Below are 21,515 nucleotides of genomic sequence, written 5' to 3'. Positions count from 1 at the left end.
ACTGCTGTCAGAAGGGTTAACAGCCGCGATCCATACAAACACCGTGCACTCAGGACGTACAGGTACATCTTGGGGTGCTACGGGGTTAAATGCTCTAGTTTCGAACAATATATTTCCTTTGACCAAATAAGAAACACTTTGATAAAGTAGAAAAGAGAAAACGAACCCCCTGTGAATCAAACTAAATCCTCCACCATTAGAAGAGTAACAAAACGGTACAAATACACTTTTTATTATAAATATTGTAGTCATACAGTAATATGTAACCGTCACAAATACAAAATCCTCATTAAAAAGTATTTACAAACCTGATTACAATACAATGTGCCTAGAAAAGTACAAAGTCTATAAACTGGATGAAACGTCAAAAAGAGATGAAGACCTAAGAGGAAAAGAAAGATGCATAGAGTCAGAACAATGGATGCTTAACAGAACTACAAATACAACCCCCATGCTGGTCCCCTCTATCCCGGAGATTGCCAACCTGTCCGTTGGTGCCGAGTACATAGCGGGCGCTCCAGGCAGTACTACAGAATAAAGACAATTCCCAGCTTGAAGGTAGCCTTGGAACCATAGCTGGGTCCTACACAATCTTCTGTCCGCACGAATGTCTTGGCACTTAGTTTTACAATCCCATTACTTGAATCACAGGTGCCAGAACTTACAGTAGTCCAAGCCTTTTTTTTTAATCCTGTCATCACTCTGTTCCAAATAGATCTTACGACAGACCGTCAGTATCCCATTGGATGGCATTTGATTCCAGACACTCCCATGAGCAGCTAATTGAAGGGATGACGGTATTCAAATGATTGCTGTGGTCTCTTCACTGTTTACCAGATACAGTAGTGCAGCCCGATTCAAGTGAGCTATGTCTAGTACCAGGTACAGCCACAACACAAGGTATGGAGCTATGCCTGGTAAACAATGAAGAAACCACAGCGCTTGCCCCAATGCAGCTGTCCCTTCAATCAGCTGATCAGTGGGGGTACTGGAAGTCAGACTCCTGTGGATCTGACATACATCCCAACTTGTGAACAATGAAAAGAGGGACAAGCTTCAGTGGAATTTTTTTAAGGCGGATCACGCTCCATTTATGCTAAGCCACACCCCATCAGTAACCCCCTTACTGTAATAATGCCCCCCAGTGACCCTTTCACAGTAAGTGTCTCTTAATGTTCCTCTCACAGTAACAGTTCCCCTCAGGCACCCCTTCATAGTACAAGAATACCTCTAAATAATAGTCAGACATCAGTTCTACACAATGGTAGTGATTGCAGTGCAGCTACCTCCAGTGACCACAGGTGATTTTATCTCTGATTGGTGATGTCCATTTTCCTTTTTCTTCTCTCTGAGCCCAGACAGCCATGAAGACTTCCTCCAGCTATGACTCGTCTCACACTCTCCCCATCTTGCCACTGCCCTAAAGCCCCTACCAGCAACGTTCCTCTTAATTATAGTGCCCCCTCTGTGGCACCACAAAGTGACAGTGACTCCTTTCAGTTATAGTGGTCCCTCTCCCATTAATTCCTTCCATCTGCAATAAAGTCACCATCACCACATTCATAGGACTGCCTGACAGTGCACCATTCTATACACAGCACAACTTGACTCCTGCTCTCATCACTGTACATGCTGTGTGTGACTAGCTGTCAGCAGTCTTCTAAGTGTGCTGATGGTGAAGATGGAAGGAGTCAGTGGAGCTGGGGCCCTGCAGCAGTGCAGGACATGTAGTATTCCCTCCTGGGATAACGGGACAGCCTCAGAATATGGGATGACAGGTAGCTTTGGATCTGACATTGATCTGATATTGTCAGAGAGATGCAGGGCTCACGGCTTTCTCTGAGAGTCCATTTTTAACTCTCTCTGATTTGAACGCGATAGCTTTCAAAGATAGAAATTCCCTTCCCAATAATAGTGCATTACCTACTCACTGTACATATTCTATATTATAACTAGAGATGAGCGAGCGTACTCGGTAAGGACAGATACTCGAGCGAGTATCGTCCTTACCGAGCACCTGCCTGCTCGCCCGCAAAGATTCGGGTGCCGGTGGGGGTGAGCGCTGTGTTGCGGGAGGGAGCGGGGGGGGGGGGGAAGGGGGAGAAGAGAGAGATCTCCCTCCCGTTCCCCCCCCCCCCCCGTCCCCTGCCGGCACCCGAGTCTTTGCAGGCGAGCAGGCAGGTAGGTACTTGGTAAGGACGATACTCGCTCGAGTATCTGTCCTTACTAAGTACGCTCGCTTATCTCTAATTATAACCCAACTGTTCATCAGTCTTGCATTGAGATAATTAGGTAATGTATTACTGCTTACGTAATGATAATTACTGATCGTCCTGCTCCTCCTTGAGATACATAGAACAGTCCTGTACCTTCTTCAGCTGAGCAGCAGTGACTCTCTCAGAACACATGGGGCAGATGCTTTCCGACTCCAGCAGTCTGGAAGCAGGAGAACAAATGGACTGACATTATACAATAGTCTACAGTACTGCTCACAAACATTTACCATGTAGGTAGCACATTCTTCTTCTGCCGCCATCATTCCCATGGTCAACCATGTAATAGTAGGAGGTGTTTGGTGGTGGCTGGTCAACCTCTCCCCTACTGAGCAAACCAGCAGCTAATCATATATGTTTATAGGGAGGTCGGTCAGATGGCTGCTGGACATGTTATAGACAGTTTTGAATAAAAGATTATCTCAGAGCCTTCAGGAGGAAGGATAAATGTCACAGAAAAAGCCAAAACCAATATTAAGGGTGCTTTCACACAGAATGATCATTGTTTTAAAAAACACAATCAGTCTCCTTTCCCCTCTGGCAGCTGACACCACAGCATCTGCAGAAGGAGACTTCTCAGAGTTGTTCTGCATTGGGTGTGCTACTGCAGAGGCTCTGTTCCTTCTTGGCAATCAGAAAGCGGTTTCTTTTGGCTGCCTGCAGTAAACTGAGGGTGCCTATATTGGGGAGAGTGACTGTGCTTGTGTGTCATCCACCATGCATATAGAGGACGTGCACATTGCTATACCCTTTGAACACTAGGTGGTGCTGCACTGTGTAAGTAAATGTCGTAACACTAGATTTTTAACAGCATGTAAATGGTAAACACTGTTCACTTTCTATGATCTATATGATGAATAAAAGGGGAACCTGTCAGCAGAGTTTAGCAACTTAAGCCAAGAGCAGCACTGCTATAGCATCAGTGTTCTTTTTTTGAAAGTCCTTTAGGTTGGTCCTATTATAAATCCATACCTCAGTAATTGTTCTTCAAGGTTTCCTGCGCATTATGTAAATGAGGCACAGCGGTCCGGATGGTCATGTTGGACAGTCTCTGCTATCAGATGGCGCATGTGTAAATGAACTGTCCCTTTTGTGGGCAGATTCGCATTGCTTATCTGCACATGGAAGAAGAATTTTGCAGCGCCGCTCTTGGCTTAGGCTACTAAAATCTCCTGACAGGTTTCCTGTAATGGTGGGATAACCCTTTGAAGACCATGTACGCTAGTTATAGTTACTGTCCCACAATAACACCAGCGTGAAAAATAACATTTTTACATAATTTTTGACTTTCAGCTTACGTTTTGAACTCTGAATGCAGGGCAGGGAATTCGCAATGTGGGCAGATGCACCAGTCGTCTTTAACCATATGCCGACCCTGTTGGAATGTAAAAACAAAAATATATGAACATAAAGTCTTATTTTTTTCACGTAGTTCATATATCGAAGCTCAGTGGTAATCTGCCATTCATGCAAAGATGCCAGCCGAGGAGAGTAATGGACTGAGAGGTCCTGTGAAAGACTGCTTCTAGGATCAGACGGGTGGGAGCCGCTAGAAAGGTTAGAATTGCTTTTTTATTCCAATTTACACCTTTATCTGCTCCCTGTAAAATATTGTAAAATTTTAGAAAACCTCTTTAACGTGACCATTTTCAGTATCTACAACATAGGTAAATGGTGATCATCCATACAGGAAGACAAGTGGCTGGCAGGCAAGCTGATAGACAAAAGTGCACAGAATACAGAAGATTAATTCACTTCTAAATCAATCTTGAGAGACAATATGAGATAGATCAGATTACATGCTGCCCATATAAGTCTAAGGAAAGGGAGGGGGGGGGGGAGCAGGCACACACAGACATTGCTGCAGTTTAGTAAGTGTTTTAATGTCTCACAGCTACTGAAATCACATCTACACTGCTCAGTACTTTTCTGTCTTCCATGCTGCTGGTGCTTTTATGTGTATGAAAGATACCATTAGGGGAACAGGATCTACGCTAGTCGCCTATAACATTCTGTCTGGCATAAATGTCGGAAAGAAATGGGGACCTTCTGAAACGAATACCTTATTGGTCCCTTTTTGATTAATGAAAGTCCATGGATCCCATTCAGGGTTCCTTCTGAATTCCTTTTTTGGCGATTCAGATGGAACCCTGGGATATAAAGCAAAATGTGGTGTGAACACACCCTAAGTTGTCATGTGCATACATTTCTGTCCTTTATATGACTTGTATCCTGCATTTTTTAGCAGTTTTCTTCTCTGAATGCTCGTTATGTAATTCCCAGTTTTCTCTGACCCTGTGGGTGCAGACTAGCTGCTATGATATCTCCCATACACTGCACACATAGAAGAGAAGATTCTGCTCCCCTATCATTATCCATCATATACAGAGAAACAGCAGCATGTAGGACAATATAGAGAAGTATTGAGCAGTGTAGATGTGATTTCAGAAGCTGAGAGCCAATCAAACACTTACTATCAGCTACTGCACCATCTCTGTGTGTGTCTATCTGTATCTCTGACACTTGGCTCCTGCTCCCTCTTCTTCTTTCCATAGTCTTTTATGGGCAGCATATAATCTGATCCTTCAGTCAGTTTATAGCCTGTGTTGCCTCTCAAGGGTGGAAGAGGAAAGGAGCCTAATAAGTGGAGAAAGAAACATTTTTCTCTCGTAAGATATATTACTGTCAAAGAGTTGGATGGGCGGTGCTCACTTAATCAGATATCCCAGAACGTCATTCAAATTGGAAATGGAGAGGTAGATGTGGACACTTAGTCCAAGCTGATGGTGACTGTACCCAGACTAATACAGGCACTTAGTGCACTGTAGAGCAGCTACAGGAGGCTCTAATCATACATACAGTTAGAGCCAGAAATATTTGGACAGTGACACAAGTTTTGTTATTTTAGCTGTTTACAAAAACATGTTCAGAAATACAATTATATATATAATATGGGCTGAAAGTGCACACTCCCAGCTGCAATATGAGAGTTTCCACATCCAAATCGGAGAAAGGGTTTAGGAATCATAGCTCTGTAATGCATAGCCTCCTCTTTTTCAAGGGACCAAAAGTAATTGGACAATGGACTCTAAGGGCTGCAAATAACTCAGAAGGCGTCTCCCTCGTTAACCTGTAATCAATTAAGTAGTTAAAAGGTCTGGGGTTGATTCCAGGTGTGTGGTTTTGGATTTGGAAGCTGTTGCTGTGACCAGACAACATGCGGTCAAAGGAACTCTCAATTGAGGTGAAGCAGAACATCCTGAGGCTGAAAAAAAAGAAAAAATCCATCAGAGAGATAGCAGACATGCTTGGAGTAGCAAAATCAACAGTCGGGTACATTCTGAGAAAAAAGGAATTCACTGGTGAGCTTGGGAACTCAAAAAGGCCTGGGCGTCCACGGAAGACAACGGTGGTGGATGATCGCCGCATACTTTCTTTGGTGAAGAAGAACCCGTTCACAACATCAACTGAAGTCCAGAACACTCTCAGGGAAGTAGGTGTATCTGTCTCTAAGTCAACAGTAAAGAGAAGACTCCATGAAAGTAAATACAAAGGGTTCACATCTAGATGCAAACCATTCATCAATTCCAAAAATAGACAGGCCAGAGTTAAATTTGCCGAAAAACACCTCAAGAAGCCAGCCCAGTTCTGGAAAAGTATTCTATGGACAGATGAGACAAAGATCAACCTGTACCAGAATGATGGGAAGAAAAAAGTTTGGAGAAGAAAGGGAACGGCACATGATCCAAGGCACACCACATCCTCTGTAAAACATGGTGGAGGCAACGTGATGGCATGGGCATGCATGGCTTTCAATGGCACTGGGTCACTTGTGTTTATTGATGACATAACAGCAGACAAGAGTAGCCGGATGAATTCTGAAGTGTACCGGGATATACTTTCAGCCCAGATTCAGCCAAATGCTGCAAAGTTGATCGGACGGCGCTTCACAGTACAGATGGACAATGACCCCAAGCATACAGCCAAAGCTACCCAGGAGTTCATGAGTGCAAAAAAGTGGAACATTCTGCAATGGCCAAGTCAATCACCAGATCTTAACCCAATTGAGCATGCATTTCACTTGCTCAAATCCAGACTTCAGACGGAAAGACCCACAAACAAGCAAGACCTGAAGGCTGTGGCTGTAAAGGCCTGGCAAAGCATTAAGAAGGAGGAAACCCAGCGTTTGGTGATGTCCATGGGTTCCAGACTTAAGGCAGTGATTGCCTCCAAAGGATTCGCAACAAAATATTGAAAAAAAAATATTTTGTTTGGGTTATGTTTATTTGTCCAATTACTTTTGAGCTCCTAAAATGTGGAGTGTTTGTAAAGAAATGTGTACAATTCCTACATTTTCTATCAACAAATTGTAAGGAGGCGCCTTGATGATATAAAAATTGTTATATACTTATAACAATAATAGAAAAAATGAGAGTTAACTCACCTGGTGTCAAACGAGGATACCTTTCCCAAGGCACCTCGCTGACACCGTAATCCAAGTTCACTTATAGTAAAGCCTTTAGTTCCATCCGACCTCATTCGGAGAGCTGCAGGACCGTTTTAGTTTAAGCTCCACCGGATGACCGGGGCTTAGGTAGAGTATGCAGAGTAGATAAAATAAACTATCCGCGCTCCAAGGGAATAAAACGGCTTCAAAGTAGGGAACCAATGTCCTTCTTTATTAATATTCTTTGAGCAACGCGTTTCGGTAGATTACCTACCTTTTTCAAGCTCTGTACATTTAAAATAGCTAGCACATATAAATAGGCACTCACAGAGTGCCTATTTATATGTGCTAGCTATTTTAAATGTACAGAGCTTGAAAAAGGTAGTTAATCTACCGAAACGCGTTGCTCAAAGAATATTAATAAAGAAGGACATTGGTTCCCTACTTTGAAGCCGTTTTATTCCCTTGGAGCGCGGATAGTTTATTTTATCTACTCTACATTTTCTATCAGATATTTTTGTTCAACCCTTTAAATTAAACGTTACAATCTGCACTTGAATTCTGTTGTAGAGGCTTCATTTCAAATCCAATGCGGTGGCATGCAGAGCCCAACTCGCGAAAATTGTGTTACTGTCCAAATATTTCTGGCCCTAACTGTATGGTGGAGTGGCTATAGACAAAAAAGAAAAGAGAAAAAAGTTCTCAGCGCTCAAATATATGGATACAGTATAGCTGAAAGTATGATGAAAATATGCATAAGATAAACTTACTTCACAGAGGCGTCTCTAGTGAAGACGCCCCCAATCCCAGCAGACGTAGCAGATTACCGTTGGCAGCAGCAATCGTAGTTCCAAATATTTATTTCAGTGGTAGACGCGTTTCGGCCATACAATATTTTGGCCTTCATCAAGTACATGCATAGTACTTTTGATGTCCTAGCTCCCCACCGCACTGGCTGTAAGTGAAGATGGTCTCTTTGTTCCTCCAGCCAGCTCAGCCAGTTGTCTAGTCAGCTCAGAAGACTCTGAAGGAGACCAGGGAGGAACAAAGAGACCATCTTCACTTACAGCCAGTGCGGTGGGGAGCTAGGACATCAAAAGTACTATGCATGTACTTGATGAAGGCCAAAATATTGTATGGCCGAAACGCGTCTACCACTGAAATAAATATTTGGAACTACGATTGCTGCTGCCAACGGTAATCTGCTACGTCTGCTGGGATTGGGGGCGTCTTCACTAGAGACGCCTCCGTGAAGTAAGTTTATCTTATGCATATTTTCATCATACTTTCAGCTATACTGTATCCATATATTTGAGCGCTGAGGACTTTTTTCTCTTTTGAAGATATATCACTGGGGAAGGCAATGGCAAACCAACCCACAAAAACAGTCTGCATAGAAAACATCACAATGTGACATCATGACTCAGTGCTTGCACCAGGGGAAGATATATTACATTTCTTATATTCACTTGTGCAATTGATTTCTGCAAAGTTTGTTGCAAGTACAGAGACCATTTAAAGGGAATCTCCCATATTTGTCGCTTTATTGAAAAATAAACCTGAACCCTACAAATTCATGTTTCGAAACGGAGTCTGGCAGGTATGATCTACCCCTTTAAAAGGACGCTAACCAGTATCAATGCATTAACACAGGTGGGAAAACTGTGCACCGCTATAGTATATGTACACTGAAGTCTTATAGGTCCAGTACTCTTAGCATATTGATGTACTCACAGTTGCTACGCAGTATGGCAGGTTATTCTTGCAGCCTGGACAGAGGAGCTCACATTCTGGAAGTCTGAAGTCACAAAATGGACATGGTGTTGTCTCTTCTTCCACTTCTGAGGTGTCTGGCCGCCTAGTTCACAAACCACAAGGGTGATGTACTTGAAGAATAGAAAACAGTAACTGACACAAGACCGGACACTACATCTCTACTCTTACCTAACCATGGCCTCAATCTTCTTCCTGTACTTATCATCTATTTTGTTGCGATATTCAGGTCTCATGAGCATTGCTGCAAAGCTAAAGGCAGAGTTCTTCAAACCCGCTCGATGACACTCAATTACTGTAGAAGTCAGGATCGGGACTATGTCTAGAAACACAAGAGAAACTTCAAGGCACTGGTGGAAATAGTGAGTGAGTACAAGTCCTGACAATGAACTCCTAAAGAAGTGAAATACTGGTCAGAAACTATTGTGGAAGCCAATAAAGTAGTGACATATTCAAACACATACGGGATGGAAATTTACTGATGGTATTGGCAACACGTATCAGCATACGGGCTCCTTTCATGTGGTCTCCGCGCTTAACGTGGATCTGTAAAGAAAAAAAAAAGGGAAGATGCTCTGGTAACTACGAGCATTCTACAGTGTATGTCCATCCTGATGATTTCACCTCGTTCTGCAGTATGACGCAACTATACAACCGCCATGACATACAGTTATACAGCGAGCTTAGAAACTGTGTCCGCACCAACTGCAGCAGCAGGTATCATCCATAACATACAACATAATACTGTGCAATACAGGAGTATTGAAGTGTATTACTAAAGCATTCAGATCACAGTCAAGTCTCTGAGTGGGATTAAAAATAAATTTGATTAAAATTTTTTTTTTAAAGTTTAATGTAAAATAAAATCCATTTTCCCCCATTAAAATCCACATACAGCGCAAAAGTTACATATTTGTTATCGCTGCATCAACACTTATAATAAACTTAAAATTCTATTTACACAACACAATAAAGGCCATAGAAAATTGCTGTTTTTTTCTCCCATTATCCCCCTAAAAAAATTAGTAAAAGTTAATCAATGCCAAAAGGGATACCACTGAAGAATATAACTCTCTTCTTGCAAAAACAAGCCCTTGAAAAGGTTATGGCTCTCTAGATGTGGCAATACAATTTTTTTTTAATGAAAAATGCTTATATTGTGCAAAAGTAGTAAAAAAAGATAAATTTAATTCAATAAGAGCTGTGCCTGCAGTACCAAACTGGACCACTGCAATACAGACAGCGCTATCTGCTTCCAACACTGTTTACACTGACAGCAAGCTCAGAGATCAGCTGATTGGCAGGGATCCCAAGAGAAGGGCCACCACCAATCAATTACTGCTAGCCTATCCTCTTTAAAGGGAATCCTTAAGGACAGATACCTGCCACTTGGAACTAGAAAACCACAGGGGGCAATAGGTGTAACAATCAAGCACAAGGTGGTTGCATAGGTTGCATATGAAGTGCAAGAAGGGGCTGACTAATGCAAGGAGACTGGATGAATACAATATTAGTTATTCTGTGTAGTGTGAATACATTGCTGGATTACCTTGACTAAGATGTAGCTGTGAAGGATCATTAGGTTGGTAGCCATTTCTGCAGGTATCTTGATCTTCTGCATTTTCAGTTCCATATACATGCTGAAGAGTACGTCATGTGCATTTCGATAATTACCTTTTCATTAAAACAGAAATAAGATGGAAGGTTAACCCTTTCACAGCCCTAGTCCTAGTGGTACTGCTACGTGGCTGAGTCTTACACCCCTATGGTTAGTGACACAGCATGTACTGCAGAAATTCTCTTGAACCAATAATAAACCTACCATCAATTTCACAAATCTTCACGCTCCATTTATTGTACATCTAACTAACCTGTGTGTCAGCGGATGTGGCCATAAAACATCTCATGTGTTAGGATTGGAATTACAAAAGAAACCCAAATTAATTTGGCAATGACATGTAGCATAAACAGTGGATGTGAGAGCGTGCGCACAGAGGAGGCTGAAAAGAATCAAACTTCGCGGGGCACCCGGTGAGTATGAAACACAGCTCCACGGACTCCCCATTCCTTCACCTTTGAACCCTAGAATGTAGTTTATGAGGCTCAAAAGGTGATGACGGCTTTACTTTAAGGCGGCCATACAAATTTAATAGCTATCAACTGAACCCTTATTTAGCAGCCGACTATTCCTCCCAACCCCACCATACACATGAAAGCTCAGCTCAGCCAAGCGTTCATGTGTTCTTAATAGGAATGAAGGAATAAGCCACAGGCGGACCCCTCTGGTAGTAGCTTATATGCCTTGAAAACAAAAGGATCAGGCATGTTCAATTCCAATCTGCCTTCAGAAGAGAGACCGGACACCCCTATACACATTAATGAAGGGGCTCGACAAATCATGAGCTTGGGTGACATCCATCTAAAGTAAACTATATGGACAAAAGTATTTGGAAACTGCAGAAAATCAGCAAATACGCAAATACTGAGTTTGCTGAACGGTATGCTGGGAAGGGCATGGGGAAAATAAGAAGCTGCTCATTTTGTAATAACTATTCATTTATCCGATCGAGCCCTTGTGGGACGAACTGGAGCGACGGGTACGACACCGCCACCCACGCCCATCTTCAACACAATCTCTTCTCACAGCCTTTCCTGCCCAGACTTGGGAACTTGGGAAACTTGGTTGCATTTACAGGGAACTTGTGGAAAGTATGCCTCGCCGTGTTGTCACTGTAATACAAGCAAAAGGAGGGCCGACACATCACTAAATAGGATAATATAGCACTTTTTTGGAAAAACATGCAGTGTCCAAATACTTTTGTCCATATAGTGTATATGGCCATCTTTAGTTTGCTTTTTCAGAATATGATCTATAACTTTTAGATAAACGCTGGTAAGTGAGCAATCAGATGACGGCTCAGATTTTATAACTTTCTGACTATGTGCTGACAGGCCACACTCTTGACACCCCCTTTAACCCTTTGCAATCCAATTTTGGATTCAGGGTTTTCTAGGGGGCTTTCTCTTTCTGCCATCATACAATGGCACCATCTGCTGGCTAGAGCCAGTACTGCAGTATGTGACATGCCAGAGAGGCCCCCGACAACAGAGCGGCCAGTAATATACAGTAAGAATACCCTGCCGGGCGTCTTCCGACATCGGAGCTGTACAGCCTTCAATCAGAATGTCTTCAGGCGTCAGACAGTGGATTGGAAAGGGTTAAAGGATAAAATTCTGAATATGGATTGAGCATCCTTTAAATGTTTTTAGGATCTGTGTACTCTAGTTTTATAGCTCAGACTCATTGCTGCATCTCAATGTATACAAGATTATATATCAGTATGCACAGACTACAGTATACGGTGCACTGATTGGTGTAGATCAATCATCTTCTCCTTTCCCTTCTATACAATAGGGCTTTGGATGGGAAATGAATTATATGGAGACCTGCGGACTGCTCCTCCCTGGCTATGATGATGGCTGTGCGGGCTGCTTCTCTGTATTGCTTCAGAGCCATATACAAGCGGAATAAGTACTTTGCATCCTAAAAAAAAAAAAACAAAAAAAACCTGTAAAACAAACAAAGTGCTATAATGTAATTTAATGCTAGACTAATATCTAAGCAAACCTTAGGCATGCCATCACTTTCACCCATCAGATAGTCTATCAGCTGATTGGTCAGCATCTCATCTTTGGCCTGGCCAACCTGTTCACAAAGAAATATATATTAAACTAGAAATCAATATGTGGTTAAACCCAATATGTACGGAAAACAAAGCAGAACTGCAGCAACATATATGTATCTTCTTACCGTTTCTATTGCCTTTTCTATGGCTGCATTTTCTTCAGTAGTTGAGCACTTTAAAAAGTGCTTCAATGCCTGAAAAATGAAAAATACATAGAGAAATTGTAATAATTTTTGGTAATATAGTAATTGGCAAGTTCTTGCTTGTGGATCTCCAAGTTCAGAGTTCAGTGAGCGTTTTCTCCACCAAATGCCTACTCTCAATGCTTTAACTTGTTAATTGTTTCTCATACCCTTGTTTTTCTCTAACATGCCTGTTCAATCTGTGGTTTATATTAGAAAATATGGCCGGTACATTACACTAGGCATATATAATCTGCTGTGTGGGAATAAAATGGACCTGCACAGATCACAGAGTAGTCTACGTTGCTGAGGAGTAGGCTAGCAAGAAGCTTGTGAGTACATGACTGTACACAAGAGACAGTTTGTATTCTTTAGCCACAGAGTAGTAGCTTCAGCAACATCATGCACATTAATCTGCATAGGAGCTGTATACACAAAACATTAAAAGATTTTTAATTGTGACTATTTGCAAAGATGGGGTTGATTTGTGACACATGCTAATAAAAAAAAAAAAAAAAAATCGCGAAAACCTACTAAATATAGATTTTACAGGATAGGATGTTGAGATTATTAGCAGGCAGGATGGAGTTTTCTGCCATACACTAGGAATTGATGTTGCATCCCTTAGCAATACTCACACGTTTCATGTAACTCAATGCATCCACCACCGCAGCTACTGCAATGCTTGCTGCAATTTATACTCCACAGCAACAGTAACTCTTCATGAAATTACATTGTGAGCACATGAAGCTATTTTTTTAGTCTTGACTAGGCTTAAAGGGGTTGTCCCGAGAAAGCAAGTGGGGGTATACACTTCTGTATGGCCATATTAATGCACTTTGTAATATACATCGTGCATTAAATATGAGCCATACAGAAGTTATTCACTTACCTGCTTCGTTGCTGGCGTCCCCGCCTCCATGGTGCCGTCTAATTTCAGCGTCTAATCTCCCGATTAGATGCGCTTGCGCAGAAGGGTCTTCTCCCTTCTCTTGGGTCTCGGCATGAGCGGAGTTCTGGCTCCACCCCCTTCTACGCATTATCGCGTAGCTCCGCCCCGTCACGTGTGCCGATTCCAGCCAATCAGGAGGCTGGAATCGGCAATGGACCGCACAGAGCCCACGGTGCACCATGGGAGAAGACTCTCGGTGCATCGTGGGTGAAGATCCCGGCGGCCATCTTGCTAAGGTAAGGAAGAAGTCGCCGCAGCACGGGGATTCGGGTAAGTACTAAACGTTTTTTTTTTTTAACACATGCATCGGGTTTGTCTCGCGCCGAACGGGGGGCCTATTGAATTTTTTAAAAACCCATTTCGGCACGGGACAACCCCTTTAAGCATTTGTGCACATAATATAATATATTAATTACTTTCACCTACCCTTGCATGTTGACCACAATGCAAAAAAAACTTCCCAGCTTGAAAATGCTTCTTTTCTCCCTCGAAGTAAAGTGCAATACTCTGATAATCTTCGTTGCTGGTGTTCTCGGACCCTGAAATCAAATTTTTAATTCACATTTTTATGAGGAAGTATCTTGTCCATGAGCACTTTTAGGCAAACACATAAAACCCTAAAACTGTGGTTCTCTGGCGAACCAAATCACAATACTATCGTACCAAAAGTAATTGGACACCTGGACAAGAATAAAAAGTATATTTTGAAATGTTGATACTTAGTGGGACTCCTTTGGCCCTAATGAGATTGGATACTTTTTACTAAAGTCTGACACAAATTAGCTGGTGTTTCCCTCCACTCATCCTGCAAACATCTGGCTAGTTCTCTCAAAGACACATTGGCCCATCTACAATAGTGCAAAGAGTGTTGTCATTGGACAGTTAAGCGATGGAAAAACATTCTATAGAGTGACGAATCAAACTACAATACTTCATCTTCAAATCAAAGGGATGTACATGTTTGTGGAGGACTTCTGGGGAAAACTTTTTGCAGTCTGGGGATGTTTATGCATCATAGTCTCAGTCCATTGGTTGTAGTGACAAGAGCCATGAACATGGAGGTATATCCTGACATTCTAAACAATGATGCGCTGCCAACAATGTGGTAATACTCTGGGAATGGTCAGCAATATTTCCAACAAGACAACATGACTTGTCACAAATCCAACGCTGTTTTACGTTGGTTCAGGGATGTAGATGCTCAACAATTGGACTGTCTGCACAGAGTCACGACCTGAACCCTACTGAATATCTTTGGGGCGAACTGGAACGTTGGGTCAGGAAATATAAACAGCACCTATTTTCTTTAAAAGAACTCGCCAGACATTTGCAGGGTGAATGGAGGGAAATACCAGCTAAACTGTATCAGATGTTAGTAGAAAGTATGCCACGGAGAGTATCGAATGTCATTACGGCCTAAGGAATTCCACTAAGTATTACCTTATGGAAATAAATACTACTTTTGATTCTTGCTCAGGTGTCCAATGACTTTTGATAGGATAGTGTATACCACAAAGTATTATATTACTGTGAAATGCGCATTTGACACTAGATTTCAAAGATTGACAGAATGCATACAACTCATTTAACAAGCAGATCTCCACCAGTTAGCACTTGTTATGTGAGATAAGGCTGTACCGATAACATCAGCATAGATTTCCATCTGGTTGTGTTGTTGGGCCAGCTGGAACGCTTCATTGTTGCACTTGGACAACACTAAGAACTGAATTGCTGATCCATAGTCTCCAAGACGGAGGAAGAACCTGAAAAAGAAAAGAAAAAACACAGCTAAAGATTAAAAACTCTGTTCCCCACCAAAGTTGTATGCCTGATTGCTAATACTTATGTATAATATATAGATGACCTTGCTACCATCTTTGCCCCCTCCAATGACTGGGTCTCTTTCACAATTCCAACGGCTTTCTCAGGATTGTTCAAATGGTCCAAGTAGATCCGGATGACGTTATCCCAGTCTCTAGCATTCTCATAGGCCAAAGCAGCCTCCTTGTATCTATTAAAAGGCAAAGGTAATGTCAGCATTCTTGAAGTTCATTTATACTAAATTGGAATGACCTCATATTAATCTGTACCTCCAGCTATGGTGTGGCCAGGAGCATGAGCAGTCCAGTAGCCTTGGTAATCATACCAAACTCTCCTTGCAAAAGAGGCTTACAGAATTGAGCGGTTGCACAGGCAACTGGACCAGCCGCTGTCTTCCAGGCCCAGCCGTAGGAGCATATGACCTATGCGATTGCACAAGGCACACTCCCCCTGTAAAGGGGGTGTCCTGAAGCCATATCAGTCAAGCAGCCCGACTGGCTACTGCAGTGTATGTGTCATGGTGAAGCTGTCCATACCTCATTCTTAAGAGTCTGATTAATAGAGGTCTTAATTTTCAGTTTGAGGTCTCATTAATTGAGGCGACTGTATATTTCTTATAGGGGTATTACACTATGGATCTTGACTTAACTCTGTTATGGCCCGATAAACTGTTCAGATTTCCGCATCGTTCAGTGTAAATGCACGCCCTGACTGAACGAGAATTTCTTTCCTTTCCATTGGTAGTTCCTCAGAATAGGTCATCAATAGTTGATCGGCTGGGGTCCGCCGTTCAGGACCCCGACCAATCAGCTGTGCGGGCGCATACTATCAGCGCCGAAAATACACAGAGGTCGAAGAGGAAGCAGCAGAATTCTCCGTGCCGACCTCTGTATAGTGGCCAGTGCTTGTAACTGCAGACATAGTACTCATCGAAATCAACACGAGCTGTGCCTGCAGTTACAGGCGCCGGCCACTACACCGAGGTCGGCGTGGAGACTTCCGCTGCTTTAGCTTCAACCACTGTGTATTTGCGGCGCTGACAGCATGTGTAGTATGTTCCACAGAAAACCCCTTTAATCTGTCATAGTGCCAGCCACTGTTTGCAGCAGTTCTTTACTCTGACTGATGGTGGGGATCTTTCTACATGACATCTATATCCTCTGTGCAGGTAGCCATGTACAGCCTAACCACCCCCCCCCCCCCAAAAAAAAAAAATCTTACTTACCAAACTAACGAAATTTCATACAAATGATCTTTCTCCCACTTTTTTGCATCCCATCTTGGACTAATTACTTTATTTCTAACTTTATCTGAATATATCATGGCTCTCTGAAGTATAAATGCTTTTTTAAGTTGTTAAAGTGGTTGTTCAAGGCATTAAAAATTGATAACCTAACCTCAGCATAGGTCATCAATAGTTGATTGGTGGGGTCTATCACTTGGGATCCACAATGATCAACTGAACACCGAGCCCACAGTCAGTGCAGGCAGCATCGGAGGCAGACACTGATGTGAACATTGCAGTGACTTGTGTTGATACTATAGGCACAGCTCCCATTGAATTCACCTGCTTCCAGTGTTGGCCACAGTGACAACGGGCCTATGCATCACCTGATCGCTGGGGATTCCGACCGGCGGACGCCTGCCGATCAACTGCTGATGACTTACCCGTTACATGCAGCAAATAAACAGACCTCAAAACGGATAAAACAAGGAAACGACGCTGTACATAACTCACTTCCCATCGGCCTCCTTGGCTTTGGCATATTGCAGGTGGATCTTGGGAGAAGACACATTAGGAAGCAGCTCTCCAACCTTTGCCCTAAACCAAAATAAAATGACTAGTTATGAAATGGGGGGGGGGGCGGACTTAAAATGTGACCCAAAAACATACTCCTGGTATAAGGAAATAGTATGACGGAAAGCCCGCCCCCTGGAATGAAATTTCTTACCAGTTTTTACACCGGATGTACACAGAAGCTGCTTTGTCGTAGTACTGGCCCTTCTCGTACAGCTGAGCCGCTTCGGAAAATTGCTGCGGTAGAAACAGGGAAAACATGAAAAATTTTAAAATTTCAAGCCCTCGTATCACAGGCGGCGTTGTCAACTGTCCAAAAAATCCTGGGTAGTTCGTAACAATAGGGCCCTTTTTTGCAGTATCTACAAAAAATACTACATGCATCTTTGAACTTTTTGAGGCTGGTGGTACTTGAGCAGGTTATATTACTGTAATTATCATTTTACAGTTGGCGATGAGTTCATACTAGCATCTGATCTATAGAGATGTATTACTTACAATCCTTATCATTTAGTATGGTTTTCCAATGTATCCGTAAAAATGTTGGCTGTCCGTAACTTTTGGATACATTATCCAGGAAAAACAAAAAATTCATGTTGGCAACCCCGATCACAGGTCAAAGTCATATGTCCATGTACCTTCATGCTCTCCAGGATGGCTCCACAGTCCTTCTTCAGCAGTCTACTAGGGTGCTTGAGAGCCTGATTAACCCCGCGCCGGATGTCTCCCATACGGATTGACATTCGAGCCACTCCAGCAACACAAGTTTCATCATGCTCCTGATGCTGTTGTACAACAGACTTCCATTAGAAAGTGCAATATCCGAGGACAAGCATGTCACCCTTTCCTCCGCAGTGTATACATGTGTATGTTGGGGAGATGCAGGGGGGGTCAAGTGCTGGGACCTCATAGGGGTTGTGGAGCAGTTTGTAGCTGCGCAGGACCCCTTTCCTCTGTATGTGTTTCCCTTCTATGTTATTAAAAGCAGTGAATAAATATGTTGTGGTGTACGGCTGTATAAGGAAGGAGTTCATATACTATACGTATCATCAGGCTCATACCATACTGTCTCCAGTCATTCCTTTCTCATAATGGGCGAGAGCATTTACGTAGTCCCCCCTGGAGGAGAAACAAGGAAACAGTAAAGAAGTTTAGACAAGGGTAGACCTAAACTAGACTCAAAGTAATATGGAATGTTAGAATATGGTTCTCCTCTACTTGTAAGATGAATACATGTTTTGGAAGTGTGTCACTTTGTATATTCAAATCTATGCCAAAAAGCAGCCCAAAACTCCACCGAACCAGTAAGGTACTAGATGCAAAAGACATTAAAGGGATTGTGCACCTTTACAAAAGTCTATATGGCCAGAAAAGACACAAATCTGGTTTCAGTACTATAAATGGATTTGTGCACTCTCTGGGCTTAGTCACACGGGCGCCCATGCGCCTGTGCCCTTACTGCAGGAAGACGGCCGTCTCTCAGGATGGACGACTCCCCGCAGCGCAGAAGAAAGCTCACATGACCGGCAATAAAGCCGGTCACATGTTCTTTCCTCCGGTGCTGCAGAGAGACGTCCGTCCTGAAGTGCGGCCGTCTCCTTCCTGCAGTAACACGGGCGCCGATGCCTCTATCAGTACCAGCCGATGACTTAGGAACCCAAGACAGATTGGGAGCTAAGCCGGTTCCGTACACAGCTAGTATAAGTTGCCTTTGACAGCTGACAACCGGCCACAACAGCGGTGTTCAGCGTTCATGCTGATAGCAGCTATTAAACCTTGAAATGCCTCGATTGGTGTTTGGGGGTGATGAACGGCCCATCCTATATTGAGATAGCGAGGTGCCGTTTGGTTGTCATAGGCTTTCTGAAGAGCTGCCAAGTATTTATGTATACTAAGACTAGCCTGTGGCCTGTCTTAATAAAATGCAGGCAGAAATACCATATGCTGCAATACTGAAGTATTGCAACTAGAGATGAGCGAGCATACTCGCTAAGGACAATTGCTCGATCTTGCAGACTTTTGAGTTAAGAACTTCGCAAGATGCGAACAAACTGTCCTGCACAGTATGATGTGATGCTATGGCATTACATCATACTGTGCAGGGACCGGACAGGCTTCAATCAAGCCTGATAGAAGCCTGTCCGGTCAGATCGTGGGACGCTGTGCGGTTGCTAGGCAGCCGGGGGCCTTCTGAAAGGCCCAGGGCTGCCTCTGGAGAGCGACTATCAAGCCATGTGCTGGATAGGCACTCTGCATAGGCAGCCCAGGGGCCTTTTAGAAGGCCCCCGGCTGCCTAGCAACCACACAGCATCCCGCGATCTTATTGTGGGACACTGTACAGGCCCCCTGAACGTCGGGTGCCGGCTGTTCTTACAGCCGGCACCCGTTCCGTCAAGCCCCGTGCCGCTCGTCGGAACTGCTGCCATCGGGTGTCCACTAAGAACAGCCGGCACCCGACGTTCAGGGGGCCCGTACAGTGTCCCGCGATCCTGCTTCATACAAACATTGAAAGGAACCTGTTCGCAAGTAGGGGACCCTCTGTAGTAACTAAATAAATTTGGTATCATCGTAATTGAACTAGCACACAGAATAAAGTTATCATTTCATTCTTGCCACAGTGTGTATGCTGCAAAAACAATACCCCACAAATATGGCGGCATTGCGTTGTTTTCCATTTCGCTCCACTCAGAAATTTTTAATAGTTTGTCAGTAGAGATGAGCGACTAGTGCCTTATGCGAGTATCTCCCCGCTCGTCTCTGAAGATTCGGGGGCCGGCGGGGGGCGGGGAGGAACGGAGGGGAGATCTCTCTCTCTCTCTCCCCCCCGCAACTCACCTGTCACCCGCGCCGGCCCCCGAATCTTTAGAGACGAGCGGGGAGATACTCGGCTAAGGCACTACTCGCTCGAGTAACATGCCTTAGCGAGTATACTCGCTCATCTCTATTTGTCAGCTACGTCAAAGGTAAAATAAAAGAGTAATGAGTTTTTAAAAGTGGGGAGAAGAAATTAAAAATGAAAAAAAAATTGCCACATCCTTTGTGGATTTGTCCGAGTTAAGTAAAGCCCGCTCGCTGGGTCACCCATACAGTAAAACAAATCGGCTCATACTCACCTCTTCTCACTCGTCCCCTGCCACCAGCTCCTTTATCCCTGGTGAGGTCATCATTACAGGCTGCAGTCTATAAATACGCTGCTGCTGCAGCCAATAACAATGCTCGTCGATCATCGCGGACAGCTGTCATTGGCTGCTGTTTACTGTACATCACAGACAGCCTGTAAACAAACACAGAGGAGACCGCAGCTGGAGGTGGGAGGCAAACTAGGAGAGGCAAGTATCTGCTGATTTCTTATTTTACAGCATGGCGGGATGGCCTTACCTAACTCAGACAACCCTTTTAAGGGGTTAATGATATATTTCGAAGAACATGTTTAAATTAAAATTTAAATCTGAGAGAATGTAAAGTCAGCACAAGAATCTAAAAAAAATACTAAATCATATGTCAAATTTCTTAGATAAAGTTACCAAGAGCAAATAAGACAGACGGAGGACTCACGTGAACTCCAGCTGTATGGCGTACTCCTTCGATATAAATGGTATCTGGTTGGGAGCCAGCCGTTTTGCAAGTTGCAGAGCACTATCCCAGTGCTGCAAATCTCTTCTGACCTAAAGGGAATGCAAAGGTTTAGACGCTGGCAGAACTTCTTATCAACCTTTCTACCATGGAAGAACAATGATCTGTCCGCTTGAGCAGCTATTGCGTAGGTGGGGGGGGGGGCATATTGTATCGATAGGAGATAGATCGATAGGAGATAGATCGATCGATAGATAGATATATGGGATAGATAGATATGAGATAGATAGATAGATAGATGGATATGAGATGGATAGGAGATGGATAGGAGATGGATATGAGATGGATAGGAGATGGATATGAGATGGATATGAGATGGATAGATAGATATGAGATAGATATGAGATAGATAGATAGATAGATAGATAGATAGATAGATAGATAGATAGATAGATAGATAGATAGATAGATAGATAGATAGATAGATAGATAGATAGATAGATAGATAGATAGATAGATAGATAGATCCCACATGAAAGCATCAGACTCGGTCTCTCTAGATTTCTTTCCAATTTCTGGTTTCTTCGATAAGAGCTCCCTAAGATTTTGCATGTCATTGTGTGCAGTAAACAAGGCCATACACACTAGATAGGTATCAACCAAAACCTGCCAATTTCATCAGGACCGGCTGACCATCTAATGTATATGGGGTGCGAGTGTCCTGACTCTCCCCTATGGCAGATTCAGAAAAGAAGGCTTGACACACTAAATTTCAACATCCAATACTTTTGTCTGGGAGCGGCTTATTCCCCAATCCCTATTGAGAACACATACACGTTCAGCCAAGAGTGCATGGGGGAGTAGGGCGGAATAGCTGTTGCCTAAATATACGGTCAGATGAAACCTACATATTGACTTCAATGGGGTTCGTTACTCGAACCGAGCTCTCGAGCATTACAAAAAGGTCGGCTTGAGTAACGAGCACTCGAGCATTTTGGTGCTCGCTCATC

General features: G+C 43.3%; 1 protein-coding gene across 1 annotated transcript in view; it reads right to left on the bottom strand.

The window, feature by feature from the left end:
- Positions 1-216: 216 nt before the first annotated feature.
- The window catches only part of WDR19 (WD repeat domain 19), a 60,236-nt gene continuing 38,937 nt past the window's right edge, over positions 217-21,515 (bottom strand). Inside the window, exons 20-37 of the mRNA XM_066573166.1 lie at positions 20,488-20,597; positions 17,994-18,051; positions 17,571-17,717; positions 17,087-17,169; positions 16,873-16,956; positions 15,178-15,324; positions 14,952-15,076; positions 13,740-13,852; positions 12,305-12,373; positions 12,122-12,199; positions 11,941-12,037; positions 10,043-10,167; positions 8,958-9,039; positions 8,665-8,815; positions 8,455-8,578; positions 3,572-3,648; positions 2,312-2,436; positions 217-382 (exon numbers count right to left, since the gene is read on the bottom strand). Of these exons, the coding sequence (XP_066429263.1) occupies positions 2,322-2,436; positions 3,572-3,648; positions 8,455-8,578; positions 8,665-8,815; positions 8,958-9,039; positions 10,043-10,167; positions 11,941-12,037; positions 12,122-12,199; positions 12,305-12,373; positions 13,740-13,852; positions 14,952-15,076; positions 15,178-15,324; positions 16,873-16,956; positions 17,087-17,169; positions 17,571-17,717; positions 17,994-18,051; positions 20,488-20,597 (1,785 nt within the window). The 3' untranslated portion in view covers positions 217-382; positions 2,312-2,321. The remainder of the gene's footprint in view (positions 383-2,311; positions 2,437-3,571; positions 3,649-8,454; positions 8,579-8,664; positions 8,816-8,957; positions 9,040-10,042; positions 10,168-11,940; positions 12,038-12,121; positions 12,200-12,304; positions 12,374-13,739; positions 13,853-14,951; positions 15,077-15,177; positions 15,325-16,872; positions 16,957-17,086; positions 17,170-17,570; positions 17,718-17,993; positions 18,052-20,487; positions 20,598-21,515) is intronic.

The sequence above is a fragment of the Eleutherodactylus coqui genome, chromosome 7, assembly GCF_035609145.1.
Source record: "Eleutherodactylus coqui strain aEleCoq1 chromosome 7, aEleCoq1.hap1, whole genome shotgun sequence".
Taxonomy (NCBI): Eukaryota; Metazoa; Chordata; class Amphibia; order Anura; family Eleutherodactylidae; genus Eleutherodactylus; species Eleutherodactylus coqui.
This window is presented reverse-complemented; position numbering and strand designations above follow the sequence as displayed.